At 50.2% G+C, this 20624-nt stretch overlaps 1 protein-coding gene across 1 annotated transcript in view; it reads left to right on the top strand.

The window, feature by feature from the left end:
• Positions 1-337: 337 nt before the first annotated feature.
• The window catches only part of CSMD2 (CUB and Sushi multiple domains 2), a 579918-nt gene continuing 559631 nt past the window's right edge, over positions 338-20624 (top strand). Inside the window, exon 1 of the mRNA XM_033115124.1 lies at positions 338-524. Coding sequence (XP_032971015.1) covers positions 338-524 — 187 coding nt within the window. The remainder of the gene's footprint in view (positions 525-20624) is intronic.

Raw genomic sequence — 20624 nt, 5'->3', positions numbered from 1 at the left:
AGAGGAACACCCACCTCCCAATATTTTTTCCTTTGCTGCGCCTCCACCCCCAGCGTTTGGAGCGGCGGAGAAGCGGCTCTGGAGTGATTAATCCGGGGATAATTCACCCCCCACCCCCCGGCGCGAACCCCGCGAAGCGGGATTGGAGCGAGTCATTTCCGAGAGCGCAGCGCGCCTCTCCCCGGCCGGGCGGACACTTGGTTCATTCCAGCCGCAGAAGCTCAGGGCTCCCGCGTACTGGGATTTTTTCCGACCAGAAAAAAGCTCCAGAGCTCTCCTGACCTCCTTTCTCCTCAGCGGCGAGTGGAGCCTCTCCCTCGGCGCTGCCGGCCGCGCCATGCCGCGCTCGCGGGAACCGGAGCAGGGGCGCTGCGGCTGCCCCGCGGGGAGGGCTCGCAGCGAAGCCGGGATTTCGGCGCTCGTGCCGGGCGCGGGGAGCCGCTGGGGCCGCCCGCCGCCGCCAACGCCGCCGCCGCTGCTGCTGCTGCTGGGCTGGGGGCTGCTCAGTGCCTCGGCCGCCGCGGGTAAGTCCGGCCGCGCCTGGGAGCCGGCGGCCTCCGCGCGCCCCACCCGAGCCCCAACTCGGTCCCTGTCCCTTTCCCCTCCCTCCCCCTTAACCTTCCACCCCCTCCCCCAGTTGCCCACCCTTAAGCTCATCTCCCCCCTCCCCTTCGCCCCAACCGTGTCCTCACCTCCACCCTCACCCTCACCCTCACCCTCAGTGCTGCCCACAACCCCAGCCGCAACTTGGCCGCATCTGACTGGTGTGGGGGTCTGGGAGACAGACATCCCTGCCCGGCGTTGCAGGGCACCTGGACCTTGGCTTCAGTTTCTTCAGCCTCCTAGCCCCCAAGGTGCCAGGCTTTTCCCCGATAAACTTTCCCGGAGCCCTTCCCCTTCCTCCCCATTCTGATGGGCACATCGGTCCTGGGGCCTGGAGAGGAATGGCGCCCCCTCCCCATTTCCTAGTCTGCAGGGTCTGCCCTGCCCTGCCCCCGCCCATTTTCTCGCGACTGAAGCCCGCGTCCCCGCTGGAGCCGCCCGGAGACTGCGGCCGCCATCCCCTTCCCCAAGAGTCCACCTCCCTCAGCGCTCTGGGTTTGGAAAGGGATCTGGTGGGCGCGGGCCCGGGGTGGGGGTCCCGAGCAAGCTTTGCCAGAGGATTCAGGTGGGGGCTGTGGGGGGCTGAGCGACGGGGAGGCGGGGGCGGGGGTTGTGCCCGGGGGCGGGGGAGGGAGTGTCACCGCCAGGCTCCGCGCCGCCACATTCCCCTCGGTTCCCACTCCGCGCCAAAGTGCCCTTTCCCGCGCCCTGCTGCAGCCGAGCGCCTGGGCTGCGGCAGCAGCAGCGCGGGCGGCGGGACCTGCTCCCGGTGACCGAGTCCGGGAGGGCGGCAGAGCTGGCGGGTGCGGCGAGTCCCGGAACTTCGCGGATGTCTGGCTGCAGCTTGCGGAGCCGGGAAGGCACGCGGCCCTTTGAGAGAACCCAGTCCCCAGTGGGGACCACTGGCTTGGACTGGTGCCTTCCCATTTTATCCCTTGTACTCCTCTGAGGCTCAGCTCTAGCCACAGCCTAGAAAGTTCCGTGTGACCGGGTGGGGACGGGTCCAACGGGCGATGCCCACATTTTTATTTAGCCCGGAGTATGACACCCGTAACACCTGCTGCCCAGGCCTGGACTCGGGGCACCTCCGGCCTGGAGCCGTGTTGGATTTTTCTGTTGTTTTGTTTTGTTTTTAAAACCACCGATTGAACCTCTGAAGGCTTCGCCTTGGCTACACCAGAATCCCAATGCTCCCTTCTTGGAAAGTGCGCCCCTTCCCTGGCGAGCTCTCCGGCCCCCTCTGGGCTCTAGATCTTGTGAGTGGGTCCCCGCAAACCGTGTCGCCAACTCCTTAGCCGGGAGTGCCAGGGTTGCTGGTCAGGGAGGGCGCCCCGAGCCTGCCCAGTTCTTCCGTCCCTACTTGACTGACTGGACTTTCTCGGGTTCTCTAGGAGTCATAGCGGCGGACACCCAGAGAGGGGCGCCCACGGTGCGCTCGCCTAGGAGCTCCGGCCTCGCGTACACCCACCCCTACTGGGTGGCTATGCTGTTCACATCGACGCCGCTGGTCATCCAGACTTGCTACACGGGCGGTGGGGGGACCCTTGCTACTGGCTGTCAGGCCTCTCGACCGTTAGTCCAGGTGTGGCCCCTGCTCTGGCTTAGCAGGTCTGAGATTGCCCCTGATGTGATCGAACTAATTTTCTCGCTCGATTTATCCCAGCCCCCATGGCTTATCCCCGGGGCTTGCTCACTGCTGGGCGCTGCTAGAATCCTGCTTTGTGGACATCCATCTGCCAGCAGCTCTTTGGTCAGTGGAGAAGTTAGGGTGGTGTTGGTGAATGATTTGGGGGAGCGGTGCTTGCTTTCTGGCAGGCCTGCTCTGGTTTCCGGTGCTTCCATTTCATTTCTTTTTAAACCTTTCCCACATTTAGATGTGCTGTTTGGCCTTGCAAACAACAAAGATTTCGAAATGGACTTGGTGACAGATAATTGCAAGATTTGGCACATTCGAGGAGGAAGCACATTCATTTTGTATTCTCTTCACACTGTTGACTTTAAAAGACGCTCAGGACTGAACTATCTCCCTTCCTTGGCCCAGTGATGACTGGATAAAATGAATATAAGGATTGAAAAGAGTAGCTTCCTCACCCACCTGTACTCAACCCCTCCCATCTGGGCCCTGCTCCCCCTGCACCCAGCCTCTTTGGAGACCTCCCATCACCTCCTCTCCCCACTGTCAGTCAGTCATTCTCTCTCAAGTTTCCTCTTGGCCTATAAGCAGCTTGACAGTTTAACATGAAACTAGCTAACCCGACTTCTTGGCCCTATTGACCTTTTAGTTACCATCCCGTCTCTTTTTCTCTTTTACAAGTCAGCTCTCTTCAAAGAGGTCTTCAACTCACTTTCTCTGTTACCATTCACTCCCTACAGTCTACCTTCTGTCCCCAGAACTGGAACTCTCTATGAAAGATCACTGATGACCACCCTAATTGCCAAATCTTTCTGTGGCTTTCTTTCCCTTCCCTTCCCTTCCCTTCCCTTCCCTTCCCTTCCCTTCCCTTCCCTTCCCTACCCTTCCCTTCCTTTTCCTTCTCTTCCTTCCTTTCTTCCTCCCGCCCTCCCTCCCTTTCTTCCTTTCTCTGTCTTTATCTTCCTTTATCTCTCTGTGACTTTGAATGTGTGGGGTTTTAAAATTTCTCTTCCTTGAACTTCGGGAACACTGCTTTGCCGGTTTCTCTCCTGTCTCCTGGCTGTCCTTTCCCAGTCTCTATAGTAGCACTGATCCCCTCCCTCTTGTAAGTATGGTTTCCTGCAGTGTTCCATTCTTGTGCTTTCCCCTTTCCTTTCACCACTGTCTGAGTGAGCTCATCCAGGTCCATCTCTTCCATGACCACACTCTGAAGCTTCCAGACAGATCTCCTGCCAAGATGCTTCTCCTGATCTATGTCTATTGGCTTCGTTGTCTCTGGAAACTCTGGGTCTAGACAGCCCATATATCCTGCAGACTCTTGGACATCTTCACCTCGATGTTTCCTTTCCAAAGTAAACTCCTTAGCTCCTCTTCTGAGCCTCCGGTATTCCCTATGTAGGCTGGTGGTACCACAGCCTCCCACTTAACTAGCTCAGAAAACTTAATATCGTCCTCAACTACTTCCTTATCAGGTGGTCATCGAGTTCTGTCAGTTTCACACTCTGTTGTTCTAAAACGTAGCTACTTTTTCTGGATTCAGAGGCTCTGAGCATTGATAAGCCTGAAATGCCTCCATCCCTTTAATAAGTAATTCAAAATGAAAACATTCTTAAACTATAAGTATAAGGAATTCTGACAAAGTGCTGATTTTCCCCCACACTACCTACATCGTTGCATTTAAAAAAAAAATCAAATACCAAATTATTTAAAAACAAAAATTCTCCCTGCTTTGCTTATTCTGTAAGTACTTGTTTTCAGAGGCCTCTTGTAGGCTGGAGCACTGACCATACTCAGTGTTTGATTGTAGTACTAACTGAATTGTATTCAAAGCTCGTGTTTATCTGCTCCCCCTGTATTGAACTATGAGCTTCCTGAAGGCATGGACAGTGCTTTGTTTCTCTTGTATCTTCAGCACCAGCTCAGCGCCTGGTTTAGAATTGGTGTCTGATAGATGGTTGTTACATCAGCGGATGATTAAACATTTTCTGTCCTCTTGGAGAGTTGACAGGGACTTGATAAAGTTAAACGAAGAGTCTCAGGGGTTAAAGAAGCCAGAGATGAAAAGGACACCTGATCTCCAGGTGCCTTCTCCCCAGACCTAAATGTTCCAGATTGGAAGATAGCTCCTTATTGTCTAGAAGCAATGTAACAACAAGCCCTCAGCATACAAACCCGCTTCCCCACCAAGAAAAGGCATTTAATTGCTCAGGCACCAATGTATGGATTTGAATTTCCATTCACAATTGAGCTATGGGTTTATGGTTTAAAAAGAATAAGTTGACTATAGCAGCCAATGTTGGCCATGTCTTGGGCTGGTGAGTGTGTGGCTTTGTTTCAGCCGAGGCCAGAAGCACGTGGCAAGGGGACTGGAGAACCAGACTGTGGGGTCTTGGACACTGCAAGGTTTGGGTTTGTCCAGAAGAGTCCAGCAGGTAGGTTTGGCAGTGACACCTTGACTCATGTATCTGACCTGCCCCTGTTTCGTCATCATTATTATGCCAGCAAATTAAGGAAGTCTGATTGCTCAGCAGAGCCCGATGTTCCTTGTTGGAGAACTATCTGGTAGTCAGACCTCTCTCCAAGGCTCAGGTTCCCCAGCTGCAAAAGGGACAAGTCCTTCCTCTGTTGTGGAGAAGATTAGACATCAGAGAATCAGTAGGCCCAGCACATACCTACCTCATTGAAGGTGCCCATTAAGTAAGTGGAAGCTGGGGTTGCAAAAGGAACACTGAGGACAAAGGACTCAGCCAGGAAATCTGTGTGCCCTCACATGTCCTCCCCCAGCCACTGTGCTCAGAAAGCTGTCTGGGTGCCTAGAGGAGTAACACTAATAGCTGATGTTCGTTGATTCCTCACCATGTGTTGGCCCTGTCCCAAGCACTTGCATGTATTAACTCAAACCTCACAGCAACCCGGTGAGGCCAGCGATAGACGATCCCCATTGTATTCATGGAGAAATAGGTTCAGAGAGGGCCCAGATCTTCCCTACGCAACAAGTCAGTGGCCCAGCCAGGATTTGAACCTAGTCCTCCTGACTCCAAATCTCTTACTCAAAACTGTTCTCTGACTTCTCAGGGGACCCATCCAGCTGGCATGAACCCGTGGAATCCTTCTGCCTGGGCTGCCAGCCTCTGCCCTGCTCTTCCACTGGGCCACCCCTTATCAGTTCTGCTGTTTTGCTTTTAGCACTTGAAGCCTGGATCCCAACCTTCCAACTCCTCAAGCAGCCATGATCTATCCATCTCCACCACAGCTCCTGGGGTGGGGGGGAGGGGGTGACTGCAAAGTCATCCTTGGTTTGCTTCTGGTCCCAAACACCCACCAAGACTGAACTCTGCTGTGGACTCTCCAACTCCCCCTGCTATAAAATCATCAGGACACATCGGAATGTCTTGTTTGATGAGGTGATGTCCGTCTTTATTCCCTAAAGGTCTGTAAAGTCAGGCAGGGCAGTGCAGCCCAGACCACAGCACATAGCAGACACTCAGTAAACACCTGTTGAGAAGATCAGAGGCAGTTTCTCTGGAACCCCAGGTGCCCTTTCCCTCAGACTGCCCCATTGGACATTCTCAAGATGGGGGTTTGGAGGAGAGGGAAGAGGTAAGGGGTCACCCCAAAGTGGGAGGTAGTCCATATTATGAATAATAGCTCTCCTTTACTGAGTGTTGGCTAATGCTTTATAGACAGTGCTGTTCTATTTGCACAACAACAGTCCAACCACTGTAATAGTTTTGAAGGGACTGAGGCTCAGAAATTAAGCAATTTGACTAAGGTTATAGAGAAAATAGGTGAAGGAGTCAGGATTGAACCTTAGGGTCACCTGACCCTAGGGCCCATCCTCTTAATTCATGGAAAGCATTTGCCACAGTGCGGACCCATTGTTAGCACCCTATATGTTAGATGCTACCTCTACTACTTCTGTTGCTACTACTGTCTGCTTGCTTTCTGCACTAGCCTCCGAGAATTACAAGAGAAAGAGTTCTAACCCTGTGCCACTCTAAGGTGCCACTATATGCATCAGCAAGAGTGTTTCCTCTTTGCTTCTTCCACTGAAAGGACATCCCTTAGATCCTGGCCCCTAACCCATCAGCTCATGCCTGTTACCTCTTCTCTTCCTAGAGTGGCAGAAGGGGAGGACCCTCTGTCTCCCCCTAGAGGTTGGAGAATGCCACTGACACTGCCTTCTTTGAGTTTCACCGCTTGAGTGGGATATGACCTCCCAACCATCCCCTCTCTGCCAGCTGCAGAGATTTTCCACAATAACTGGGGGACATCTGGATGAATCTGCAAATGGAGAATTATTTCAGAGACACTATCTCAGGCTTCCCTGGCCTCGAATAGAACTTGGCTCTCCCTTGGACCCACAGAAAGCAAAGGATGGCCATGCATTGTGGGGGTTTCTCACATTGAAAATGATGGTGTGGTTCTTAGAGATTTTTCCTGGCCCTTGTAAGTTAAGAGAGACAAAGGAAAATCATGTTTATTTTCCTTCTGGGCACTGGAGCACTCAACCTCCCAGGACTACCTTTTCATAACCCCACTTTAAAGAGGAGATTCTGTATCTCCTACCCAAATACGCACTTAGCCCATAGATCTTTGGGAGAGGGTGAGACCCTTTGTCTTTCTCATGTGGCTCCATGTAACATCAAGAATGGTTGTGTCCCTATATAAATCACAAATGAGAACTTTGGCCAAGCAGGGGATGAGAGGGGAGGGACTGCAATAGAAGATGATGGAGCGGGATGGGAGAAATAGGATAATTTGAGAGGGCCTGAGATCAAGTAGGAAGGAATGCGGGGCACAGGATCAAGAGTGCATTGGGATGGGACAGACAGGATGAGTTGAGATGGATTGAGATGGGTGGTGGAATGGAATGGAATAGGGTGGAGTATAATATGGTTTCGGGTGGGATTGAGAGGGCAGGATTTAGAATATTCAGGGGTTTGACTGGGATAGGATGGGGTGGGTGGTGTAGGAATGGGTTAGACTGGATTGGGATGGGATGGGATAGAGGGGTGGCACGGGACAGGTGGGATACGGTGGACGGGAGGCAAATGTGTCGTGTGGAATGGGGTGAGATGGAGGTGAGTCAGAATGGACTGGGGGGGCTTGCGATGGGGTACTGGGAGATGGGGTGGCGTTACATAGCCAACTGAGTGGGCCCTTGGAGAAAACGGGAAATGAAGAGGCCACCAGAAATGACGTACTTATTGTAGCATCTTCATCTTACTCCCCAGAACTCAGTTTCTTTTTTACCCGAATGGCGGAATCTCCAACGGATAGAAAGTTCCCATTATCCCTTGCTTCCACGCTGGCATGGATCCTAAAATGCTGGAGGCTCCACTCTCCTGCTCTAAAGGGGTCATTCTTCAGGGAGAAATTGGGAGTCCTGTGTGGCCACCAACACAAACCCTATCAGAGAAAAATATGCCGGGCACGTTCCAGGAGCCCCAGTGCAGCCCATGTCAAGCCCAACGTCAGAGAAGGGCTGTGTGCCCACCCTAAAGCTAGTGGGGTGACTGTACCCACAGAAAGCCAAGTCTTGGGGGGTGTAGGGATTCAGCTCTGTGGGCCTCCTCTTTTGGGGCATCTCCCCGCTGGAAATTGCCTTTTACTTTCTACCTATTTGTTTCTGTATTGCCAGAAAATTTTAAACTGAATTGATCTCTAAGATCAATTGTTAGTCCTCTCCTTGATAATCGTCATTATAAGGAACTGTTACAGTGCTAAAAATAATGTATGTATAGTTAAATTACTGAGAGCATCAAGATGACTCTTAGAAATTTATTTGAGAATCTCCCGTGTGGTCCAGAGCAGAAAATAAGGGCTCACATTGCGGCAGAAATAGCCTTCCTCCCTGCCAACGTCTAATTTATACTCAATTAAGTGCAATTATAATCCAGATACCTCAAAAAAAATTATGTGCCCATCTAGGTTTTCAAATAGGAAATAGAATAAGGTCCCTATTAAGTAGCTACACGTATTTATTGAATGAAAGTAAGCGTGTGTGACGGTTGTAACTTTGAAGGGAGAAAGCGGAGACTTTGAAATTTAGACCATTTGAGATACAAGTGTATTATCAGAGAATGCGCAGGCATTTTGTACGGATGATTGATGGCCCATTCTGAGATGAGCAAGCGTGGTAGAGTCGACTCAGGCCTCGGGAGGTTTGTGTACGTGCTGCTGCCTGACTCTGCTCCACCCCAGTCTGAGTCTCACTTGCCACCTACGGACCCTCACTGCTGCTTTCATCACTGTTTCAGGAATGGGGGTCAAGGATGCAGAGAAGCTCAGAAATTGGGTGAGGCTTAGTGATGATGTGTGTGGGCTTCTGGCACATTATTTGGCAATAAGAAGGTGCAAGGTCAATGGAAACAGCCACCTCAGATGGCATCCCCTCCTCCCAGGGACCTGTGTGGCCCTGCCCTCCTGGCCCTTGTCATTTGGGCAGCCCCAGACGGGCTGACCCACGGCAGCTCCATGGCTTGGAGGAAGACATTTTGATACATTTGATTTATGTCTTGAAATTTGGCCTGACAGTCGGGAAACTAGTCTTCCTGCTTTGGTGGTGCCTCTACAGTCTATGTGACATGAGAGAATTATTTCATCTTCCTGGGCCTCCATTTCTTTACCTGTAAAATGGGGATAAGAATACCTACCATGTCTATGTAATGCTGGGCTTGAAACCTCTTTAATCAACAAAACAAAAATGATCCAGCGATACTAGAAGAGGTCACTAGTCTAAGCCTCATATAATGCAAGATCCTGCCCCAGTGAGCAGGCGGGCTTGTTTTTCCAGGAATGTGAAACTTGCTATCTCCCTGAACCTGCCTGGCCTTCAGGGCACAGAAGTGGTGGGTGAAGGAGGGTGGACTCGCTGAACTTCCTGACCCTGAACCATTCTTACTCTCCAGTGGCCTGTGTGGCTGCTCCTGACAACTGGAAAGGGAGGACACGAGTGATTCCCGTCCACAGCCCATCAGACATCTGCCACCCACCCCAGGGTTCAGTTTGGGAGAGGTGACTGCTCAGGATTCACTTTCACTAACACATCCATCCGGGGACAAGACCTCCGTGGAGGCCTTTTAACTTTAGCAAGATGAACATTCCCCACGTTCGAGGACCACTGAGCCTCACATCTCCTATGACATTTTGTTTCAGGAAACTTGGACAGAGGAAAATCTTACAAGGATAATTTCCCTGAGTCATGTGGATGACACATTGGGGTGTTTTTGCTTTTTCCTTTTTTTTTTTTTCTTTTCTTTCCTGAGCTTGGGTGCATAACATTGAATTAATCCTACCCTTAGACCACGACACTTTGTGATCATCCGTCTATGCCAGGCTCCTCTCTTGTTTTATTTTAAATTGTTTCTTCCCATTATCCCCAGTCGTAAGGTGTCAGTACCCACTCTGATCTATTTGATTTATGTCTTGAAATATGCACGGATTCTTATAAAACATGTGAGGTTGTTTTGTGTGCGTGTGTACTTTTAATTCACATAAATGATTGTGAACTACATATTTCATCCAGTTTCTTACTGTTATTTACTCAACATTATATTTTAAGGATCTAGCCCTGCGCCTGGTGTGTGTCTAGTCCATGGTTTCTAACTGCTGCGTTTTATGATGTGTTGTGCATCCATCACATTCTGTATATCCATTCCCCTGCGGATAGACCTCTGGCTTGTCTGTAACACATCCTGGCCACACATGACGTTCTGAAGAACATCTTGTACATGCTCTCTTGGGACCCTGTGTGAGAATAACTCCGGGCTATACAAATGGAGGAATTGGATCCCTGAGTTAATATGTTAATTTTCTGTGTTCTGCCATAATGTTTTCTGGAACGGCTGTGCCAGAGTACATTTCCACCAAGAGTGCACAAGAGTTTCTGTCTCCCTATGTCATCACCAATACCTAGTATTATCTGCCTTTCTAATTTTTGCCATTCTGACAAGTTTACAGTGCCATCTCGTTGTTTTAATATACATTTCTCTGATTACTAGTAACTTTGAGTATCTTTTATGCTTGCAGTTGTTTGAACTTCTGTTTTTTGTAAATTGCCTATTCATAGTCTTTGCCTATTGTTATTTTATTTTATTTTGTTTATTTTATTCATTTTTTAATTAAGAATACAACTAGCATACAATATTATATTAGTTTCAGGGGTACACCATAGTTATTCAACATTTATATACCTAAAGAAGTGATCACCATGGTAAGTCCAGCAACCATCTGACATCATACTATGCTGTCACCATATTATTGACTATATTCCCCATGCTGTATGTTACATCCCTATGACTTATTTGTTTTATACCTGGAAATTTGGACCTCTTATTCCCTTTCACCTTTCCTCCCCTTTTTATTTTTCAATCATAGTTAAAATTCAATATTATTTTATATTAATTTCAGGTGTACAGCATAGTGTTTAGACATTTATCGAGTTTAAGACCTGATCCCCCTGACTAGTCTAGTACCCACCTGGCACCATACATAGTTATTATCATATTATTGACTATATTCTCTATGCTGTACTTTACATCCCCATGACTATTTTGTAACTACCAAATTGGACTTCCTAATGCCTTCACTTTTTCCATCCTGCCCCCAACCCCCTCCCATCTATCATCCCAACAAATCTAGTACCCATCTGACACCACAGTTATTATAATCTTCTTGACTATATTCCTTATGCTATACCCTATATCCCCATGACTACTTTTTAGTAACCAGTTTGTACTTCATAATCCCTTCCCCTTTTTTTCTCCCATACCCCCCAACCCCTCCGATTGGGCAACCATCAAAATGATTTCTGTATCTATGAGTTTGTTTCTGTTCTTTTTTGTTGTTGTTGTTCTTTAGATTTCATATATAAGCGAAATCACATTGCATCTGTCTTTCTCTGTCTGACACTCCACTCAGCACAGTACCTTCCAGGGCCATCCATACCGTGCAGATGGCAAGAACCCATTCCTTTCCGTGGCCGAGCAATATTCCATTGTATATATGTATCCCCTCTTCTTTATCCATTCTTCCATCAATAGACACCCAGGCTGCCTCCACATCTTGGCCATTGTAAACAATGCTGCAATGAACATATGGATGCACGAGTTCCCTTGAAGTAGTGTTTTATGTTTCTTTGGATAAATACCCAGAAATGGGATGACTGGGTCCTTCTTTGTCTCTTGTTATAGCCTTTGTTTAAAAGTCTATTTTGTCTGGTATAAGTATTGCTACCCCAGTTTTTTTATTTTTTATTTTTCATTTCCATTTTCATAAAATAAGCTGGAGCTACTCCGCAAAAGTTTCAGAGCACAGGAGTCCAGTCACCGCCTCCCTGGGGGCTGTGGATTTTAAAAGTGCAATGTGGGCAGGGCTGGCTGTTGCGAGAAAGTGCCTCCAGCATTGGGAGAGTTGGGTGGGGTCAGCAGACCTCACCAGGCCAATCAGATTCAGATTTGGCCTGTGGGGGCGGGCTCAACACAGGAAAAGATGGTGCAGGCCTGCACCTGCCCGCGGGCTGCACAGAGGAGGACCCCTCTCAGGGAAAATGGTGACTGTCACGCCTCAGTCTACCTGCCCCTATGCCTCTGATGTCCCCCAAGTCACTGTCCCTTCGCTGGAGCCCAGGGTGAGTGCCTGGGAGTGAGAGTCTGTGTGCGGGTAGTCTAAGAGGGTGCCTGGGTTTCCCACAGCCTTCAGTCCCACCCAGAGGGTCGGAAGCCCCACAGTTTTTCACAGCCAGGTGTTGTGGGGCTCCTTTTCCCGGCACCAGTAATTCAGGCTGGGGAGACTGGTGTGGGGCTGGGGTCTTTCATTCGTCTGTCTGGGGGGAACCTCTACGGCTGAGATATCTCTCCTGGTTCTCAACCGCCACACGGAGGTTTGGGGTTAGCCAGTTCAGCATCCCTGCCCTTCCTCCCAGTCTCCATGTGGCTTCATCTTTATAACCTCAGTTACAAAACTTCTGTTTAGCCAGACTTCAAATGGTTCTCTAGGTTGATTGTTCTATAATTTAGTTGTAATTTTAATGTGTCCACAGAAGGACACAGGCACAGATTTTATCTATTCCGCCATCTTGGATCTTAGTCTTTGCCTATTTTTAAATTGTACTTCTGTCTTCATTTATAAAAATTTTTGGTTGATTTACAGATTTTTTTTTTTGTTTATTCTAGATTGTGCCCTTTGTCACTTTTAAAGTTTATAGATAACCTCTCCCAACCTTTCATCTGTCTGTTTCATTTATGGTATCTTTCTTTGGACAGAAATGTTTCATTTTAATGTGGTCAGATTCATCAGTGTTTTGTGGAAAGCAGAAGTTGAGACATATAGGGGCTCTGATGAGCTAGGGGATAGGGTTTACCTTCCTGCAGGGCTGGCTCTCTCTGTGGAGGGCTTTCAGGATTTCCAGAACTTTCTTGCCCATACTGGACTTCCAAATCCTATAGGAGGTCTTTCATTTGGCTGAAGGCCCTGTAGTTCCCGAAGATGCCAGTTCAACACAAATCAATTACTTGATGGGTGCCACACTTGGAGACTGTGAGGGCTTACTCAGTCCTACAGCAGGCGTTTACTGAGGGCCCTGCTTTGCCTGAGCTCTCAGATGCACTGGGGACATAGACAAATTCCATAGATAAGGGTACATAAAAGAGGCAACTACATACACGTTCATAGCCGCATTATTCACAGTATCTAAAAGTATCCATCAATGGATACATTGATGAACGAAATATGGCATATGCATACAGTGAAATATCATTTAATCTTAAAAAGAAGGGGTGTCTACATGCCACAACATGGGTGAACCTTGAACACATTGTGCTAAGTGAAATAAGCCAGTCACAGCAGGACAAACACTGTATGATTGCACTTATGTGAGATACCTAGGGTAGTGAAATTCATAGAGACAGGAAGTAGAAGGGGGTTGCCAGGGGTTGGGGAGAGGGGGATCGGGGGAGTTAGTGTTCAATGGGCACAGAGTTTTAGTTCTGCAAGATGAAAAGAGTTCTGGAGCTGGATGGTGTTGATGGTGGCCCAACCATGTGCAAGTACTTAGTGTCACTGCACCAGACACTTAAGAATGGTTAACGTGGTCAATTTTGTGTTATATATATTTTGCTACAATTAAAAATAAAGAGGGGTATTTTATGGTTTCAGATCTTACATTTAAGTCTTTAAGCCATTTTGAATTTATTTTTGTATATGGTGTAAGGAGGTGGTCCAGCTTCATTTTTTTGCATGTGTCTGTCCAGGTTTCCCAGCACACCTGAAATCTATATAATTTTACTAACAATTGTAACCCCAATAAATTAAAAAATAAAATAAAGAAAACAAAAAAAAATAAAGTATGCAACAAATCTTAAAAAAAAAATAAATAAATAAATAAAAAAAATAAAGAGGGGTAACTGTCCAGACTCCAGGGTTTCAGGGAAGGCTCCCAGAACAGGTGATGTGTGAGGTGAGACTTGCAGGATAGGTAGTAGAGAGCAGACGAGGAGAAGCAGCAGGGGGAGATATTCCAACAGGGGAAACCTATTTGCATAGGCTCTCGGTTGCATGGAAGCAAGGCTTGCTCAAGGTCTGGGAGAAGCTCAGTGTGAAGTGGAGGTCTGCTAACTGAATAAGGGCAGGGAGGGGTCTGGAGGGTTTCTGAGCAGGGGCGTGGCCCGACTGGCTTGGTTACCAGGTGGCACAGGTCTCTGAAGGAAGGAGGTGACGATGAGGGCAGGTCCTGGGGCCAGAGCACTGCTGAGTGTGTGTGTGTGTGTGTGTGTGTGTGTGTGTGTGTGTGTGCTTAGAGCTCCACGGAGAGAGGTCAGCAAGATGAGAAGGAGGCAAGTCCTTTCCTTTCCATGTTTTTTCCACCCTGTTTCCTCCTTCCCAGAGAGCGTAGACATCTGATAAGCTGTGAAAAGTCCATGAAACTCATCCCATATACTGTGGGTCATAAAATTAAAGTTCTGTGAATCCTGTCTCAGTGAGAACAGTACAAAACTTTCATCAGGAAAGAAGATGAAAATAGGAAATCTATCTGCTTGGGGATTTGCCATTTAGTGTCCTGACTCGTGGGGAGACCGACCGCGTTCTGTCTTGTCCAAAGCACGTGTGAGCCTTGGTCATTCTGCCTCTCCTGTCTTGTCTCTCCTCTTCCAACCTCCTCCACTCACCTCCCTTCTTTTCCCCGGTCCTGTTATTTCCCTGGACACCAGGATTCTTTTCCCTCTGTACCCTCAGCCTCAGCATCCGTGTGAGCCTCTTTCTGCCCTTTGATCTTATTGTCTCCACCCACACCTTGCCCAGGACCCTCCCTCTTCATGGCCTTTCCTTTTGGGGTCAGCAAGGAGGATTTTTAAAGCCTTCGGCTGCTCCCATCTGCTTTGGAGCAGTGGGCCGGATCATTTGAACATCCGCTGAGTACCCAGCAGTGGCCCTGGGCTGGGGGCCATGGATACCAAAACCATTTAAAGCCAAGTGCCCTCCCCCAAAGACAGTTATAAGCTCCCAAAGGCTGAGGGAACTGAATAGAGGAGGGGTTGGGGCTGGCAGGGCAGGCTTTACCCAGAGGGACAAGCAGGCTCTCCATGAGTGAGCGGGTGTCCCTTGGAGGAGGATAATACGGGGTAGGAGGTCCCAGACAGACACCAGCGGCATGGACACAGGCTTAATGCGGCAAGCTACATCTGGGGGATGCCAAGTTTGCATTCTCCCTCCGTCAGCATCACCATCGTATTCACGGAGCTGGAAGCAGTCCTTTTAGGGGACACTTAAAACCCCGGGCGGAGAGCTACACATTCCTCTCCTTACTCCTTTGGACTCCTAACAAGTCAGTCATTCTGCCGTTGAGGAAAGTGATATTTAAGGAGATTAAGTTACTAACCCAAGATCACACAGCGAGGGAGGGGGAGAGCCTGGATTTAAACGTAGACAGGTTTTGGAGTCCACAGGCTGAGCCATGGCAGCCAAGTTTCCGAGTTACACCGGTAAGGCCCTCCCTGGTCTTCTGAGTCAGAGCATCGAGGAGCAGGGTGTGCGTCTGTCTCTCTAACCGCTGCCCGCTGTGATTCTGGTGGTGACGACGGGCGGTACGTGTGTGTGGAACCTCTTAGGTGTACTGCTCCCCAGGTCTGAAGGTGGAGCTCACAAGAGACGGGCCTTCAGCCACCTGTACTCCTTGGCACACCTGCCGATGGACCCTGCTCTTGTCTGCACCCAGGAGTGAACAGAGGCAGGGCCTTGGGCTTGGGTGGCTTGGGAGCAGAGGCTCCACCAGCTGGGCTGCCATCTGCAGCCCTGTCCCCCTGGCTTCCCGCCCTCCGCTCTCTCCTTTACTCTCAGTCCGGCCCCCAGGGAAGCCAGGACCTGTTCCCAGAGGCTGCAACACCCCAGAGATGACCAGATTTGTATCTATGAGGTGGTCCCCAGAGGAGACCGGGGCACTGTGTTAGCCCCCTGCATGAACATTTCTGAACTGCTTAACACACTGAACGAAAGGCCTGTTGGAAAGGATTGGCCTGACAGCTCGGAGCGCCTGAATCACCACCAAGTCCTCCCAGCCCTGGTTTGTTAGGTGAGGGCACTCGGGGGAGTCTTATCCTCAATTTCCTCCACATACTAATTCCCGTGATTCTAGATTTAATACTTGCGGAAGACTAGACACAAAGCACTGAAATGCCATTTTCCTGGGGTCTGTTGGTGAAAGGCAGTGAGCATTTTAGGACAGGCGTGGCAGGCAGGCTAAGGCAGGCTTAGCTGGGTGGGGTCAGGCCAGGCTGGGAAGGAACCCGAGGATGGGGCCCAGGAGTCCATTGGCCACCCTCACTTTGTTCCTGGCTGGAGCAGGACCCAACCCCTAGGGGAGAGGCATTTAGAGAGTCTGCAGTCCGAGGGAGGAGCCAGGGGGCTCAGCAGGGATACTGAGGCAAAGGGCCAGTTATGCAAATAGGGATGATAAGGCAGGAAGTACAGAGACACTGGGAGACCCAGGGTGCATTCATTCATTTATTCATTCATTCCTCCCTCCAAAGAGTTCTTGGGTTCCAGAAGTGAGGTAGGGGCCATTAAATGAGTGCCCTGGAAAAAAAGATTTCATGCTCAGATGAATTTGGAAAACTAGGCCTTTGGTTTCCCATGTGTGGTTCAAGGCCTTCCCAGGAAGCCTCTTAGAAATGCAGCCTCTTTGGCTCCACTGCCCACCTATTGAATCAGAATCTGCATTTTAACAAGATGGCAGGTGATTCATGTGCCCAAGAGAGTCTGAGAAGCACCAGGGAAACATGTTCTGAGCACAAACTTTGGAGTAAGGCCAACCCAGGGCAAATCCTGGCTCTTGTTCATTGTGGGCCTCAGCGGCCACGGGAGTAAAAGGGAGGCAAAAAGCCTGACCTCACAGTGATGCCTGTAAAGGTCCCTGTTTGCAGAGTGTCGGGCTCTGAGCACACATCTCTCCTGTCCTTTGTGCCCGTAAGTCCGTCCGTGCCCCACGGACGAGGGGTTTGGGTTTTTTATCCACCTCTGTGTCCCAGCACATAGGACCGTGTGCCTGGAGCATGGTAGGTGCTCACTCACTCCATCAATATTTGTTGAATGAATGAATGCTCATCAAGGGGTTGTCAGGTCAAGTGGAACACCCTGGAAACTGCTCTCTGTGGCGGCAAAGTCACTGAGGTTTTGCTGTCTGTTTCCTGTTGCTGCCACAGATTATGGCAGCTTTCCCAAGGTGAAGAAGGATTGCTGAGAGGCTGGGGCAAGGGGACGGTGGAAATTTTTGATGCAGATAGCTGCTCTGTGTCAGCCTGTGTTTCAGGAAGAGTCTGTTGTTGCTGAAACCTTTGAGTTGAAAGCCGTTGTTAAAATGAAATATTCTGAGAGGCGCTGGCCCTGAATACCTTAGTACCCACGAGCTGATCTGTCTGGAGAGCGTGAGGTCTGGCAGGTGGTAAAGGGTAAGTTTGTGTGTCCGGACCCACCCATTGTTCCCAGATTTTGAACCCAGAAGTTAATCTGACCCATCTTGGTCCTCCGTTTCCTCTTGCTCCAGCCTTTGTTGGCCCCTTCCGCTCAGCTCAGTCCCTGGGGCATCTTGCCCCTGGCTCTGTGCCAGTCTGAACCAGGACTCCATCTTGGGGCCATTCTCATCTGTGGGGCAGCCTCACCCACTTTCTCTCCTGAACAGCCTTGTTGCCTGCATCACAGAAAACAAATGGCACTAAAGGAAACGACTGCATGAACCTTGTTGCTGGATTTGGGTGGGGGATCGCTGAGGACGCGGGGTCTTGTGCGACCCAGGAAGGTCACCCCTGTAATGGGAGTCCCTGCTCTCCATTCTCCAATCCCTCCCTCCCCTGTTTCTTTCCCATTAGCCCATAAACACACTTTGTTTCCATCTTTAAAACATGAAACAGCACCCCTTCCTTGACTCTGCACCCCCTTTTGGCTGTCACCTTGTCTCTCTCCTTCCCTTCCAAACCATGCTTCCTGAGAGGGTGTCTGCCAACTCATTTCTTAGTGCCTGTCATCTGGCTTTCACTCCTTCCCCCCAGGGGACGTGCTCCAGCGCAGGGCTCCACAGAACTTCCTATTGCCCAGATCCAAGCATCTCTCGGCTTCTAGACCCATCGCGGTCTGGCCTCAGCCTGCCTCCTGACCTTCCTCCTGTCCTTCCACCTCTTCAGCATTTCACGTTGCTCATCATCCCCTCCCACGGAAAATTTGCTTTCATTTCAGTGCTTCCAGGTCTTAGCTCTCCTGTCTTTCTGGTCTACATGTCATTCCTTCCTGTGGCTTGACCACCACTCTTCAAATGCTCGTAAACCCCACATCTCACATTTCGTCCTCCAGTGAAGAGCCGCCCCTGAACTCCAGGCCTCCCCCCACTCCCACGATCCTTGGCCCATACTCCTCATGCCGTAAACAGAATTCTTCCTTTTGTTGTCACCTATATCATCGCCTACCCCACCCCCAGCAATCTTACCATCCCGCACTCTTTTGTGTCCTGCCTTCACTAGTCATACATCTTCCTAAACCGGAAACCTGGGAATCGTCTGTGGCGTCCACTTTCCCACCCACCCCCATTCACTAATCACATCGTGTGGATTCTACCACTCAGAAAGCTCTCCCGTTTCCTCACTGGCATGGCGGTGCCTTGGGCCTCACCCTCTTGGACACTTGAGTCCCACGTGAGTGGGACCCAGCACTTTGACAGCTGCAGTGGTGACGTGTGGTTTCCCACATCCATTCTTGCCTTCCTCTAGTTGGGGCCCACTTGGGTCAGAGAGATGCAGGGGTGTGGCTGTACTGTCTAGGACGGAAGGGGAGGGGCACGATGAAGATCAGGGAGAAGTCAATACCCTCGAAGTGGCAAAGCCTGAAGCTCCTGGATAAGAGTGAGCCTGGGAACCAGCTCAAGCCGATAGACCGTTAACACCTGCCGATGACAGCCCCTCTCTTCTGGGGTTCGCACTGATGGCGTATAAAGACAAAGCACACTCGTGGAATGGAAGGGAAAGCACTGGTTCATTTATTAATAGCTGGGCATGTGCCCGTACCCCTCCAAGCACAGGCCTTTCAGTACATGTGCTGGCGAGCATGGCTCCGGCCTGAGCCCAGTGGGGGTTTCCACCCCGCACTGTGAGGGTACCTGTTGGGAACCGAGCACTCGGGAGCATCTGCAGAATTAGGGCTGGGACCGGGTCTGCAGAGCAGTCAGGGTCCCCTTTCCCAGCCAGCTGTCGGCATGAGAATGGCAGGCTTGCTCTAACCCCCGTTTTAGGTAGAACGGGAGGCATCTGGGGGACACAATTTGCCTTTCAGTTCAGTGCCCCTGTCCCTGGTAGAACATGGCCCAACGAGGGGGGAGGAGGAGACGACAAGCGGCAAACTGTCTTCTGAGGCCCCTCCCTGGTGGGCGGAAGGGAGGTCCCCCCTTCTCTGAGGGTTGAGACTGCCATGGGGCGAGGGGGCAAGGCTCCTAAACGTCTCTCCTGCCCTCAACACGGCCCAGTCTGGTTCTGACGGGACGCGTTCCCAGTCACTGACTTCCTCCCAAGAAGCGGAGGTTTCAAGGCACTGTTTCCAGCAGATGCATCGATTCCGAGGGGCGTGGATTCTTTCCCCCTGTTTTTATTCCTAAGACACATGTGACTGCCAGTTGTTTTCACATCTGTTGTCACTGATCAGCCCTCTCCCCAAATCCCATCCACTATGTAACAGTTACAGGGAGACTTTGCCAAGGGGGTGGCAACAAGATGACCCGAGTTCCCAGCTTCCTTCAGACCTGCCTCCAGACTGAGAAGGGTGAAGCCACATCCAACAGGCAGAAGCAGACGTATGGCCCCTCCTTTCCACCTTTCTGCTCTCCGGTTCCACAACTCCAGCCGCCCTTCCTACCCTCCTGCGGCCTGGGCCTTCCTTTCTCCGCCACATATTATCTGAGTTGAGGCTGTGAGGCTTTCATTTTCCTAACTTGGGTAGTTCTTCTGTTCTTTGGCCCTGGGAAAAGGCATCTTCTTGGGAATTCATTCTTATTCCTTTTATCTAAGGTTGAGACTAACCCCATTCATTCCCTGCAATGCACCTCACTGCAGTTTCCCCTTTCAAAGCAGACAGCCCTGCCAAGGGGCTAAAGTTTCTCATGCAGTAAGCAGAGGGACTGGGCAACCCAGAATCCCTTAATTGTCAAGCCTGTGGGGTCCCTGGAGGGCGGCAGCTCGGTCCTACCAATCAAAATGGACAAAGGGCAGTGTGACCTCACTGACTGGGAAAAGTTCCAGCCCAAACCAGACACTTGGCATTTATTTGGTCAGTGCATTTTGATCGTGGATAAATGCAGTTTCTGTTAGGCTCTTTGAAATATTGAAAATAGCGTACAAATTCTCATTAGTGCCTTTGAGGACCCGTAGGGTTCTGGGAACTCCAGCCAGGGAACGCCGAGCTTATCCAATCCCACCTCTGCATCCTCCTGTCATGCTTTTCTTTCCCTTTCAAGTTTGGAACCAACTGAGTAAAAAACACAAGCGGTCTCAAATGGAGAGATCAAAATGTCAGTTTCATTTCGGATAAAGCTGATTGGAGAATGTGGCTTTGGATGTGCAGGCAAATTGGCTTGTTCATACATCACTTTTGAATGGGAGAGACTTACCCAGCCATTCCTGGTGATAATCTCAGGCCTCCCATGCAGGGGCCAAGCCTGCTGGACAAGTTTAGGGAGATGCGAGGCGGACGGGCTGAATGGAGGTGCCAGCTTCTCTCCCCAAACTCGCTATGTAGACACCTCGCCCCGTACCCCCAGCATGGGGAGAGAGTGAAGGGTCAGGGTGAGAATGGAAAAACACGTGTGTCTGCGGTACTTTGCCCTCTGGGGCATGGAGTGAGAGCTCTCTCCCCCCTG

The sequence above is a fragment of the Rhinolophus ferrumequinum genome, chromosome 9 (genome assembly GCF_004115265.2).
Source record: "Rhinolophus ferrumequinum isolate MPI-CBG mRhiFer1 chromosome 9, mRhiFer1_v1.p, whole genome shotgun sequence".
Taxonomy (NCBI): domain Eukaryota; kingdom Metazoa; phylum Chordata; class Mammalia; order Chiroptera; family Rhinolophidae; genus Rhinolophus; species Rhinolophus ferrumequinum.
This window is presented reverse-complemented; position numbering and strand designations above follow the sequence as displayed.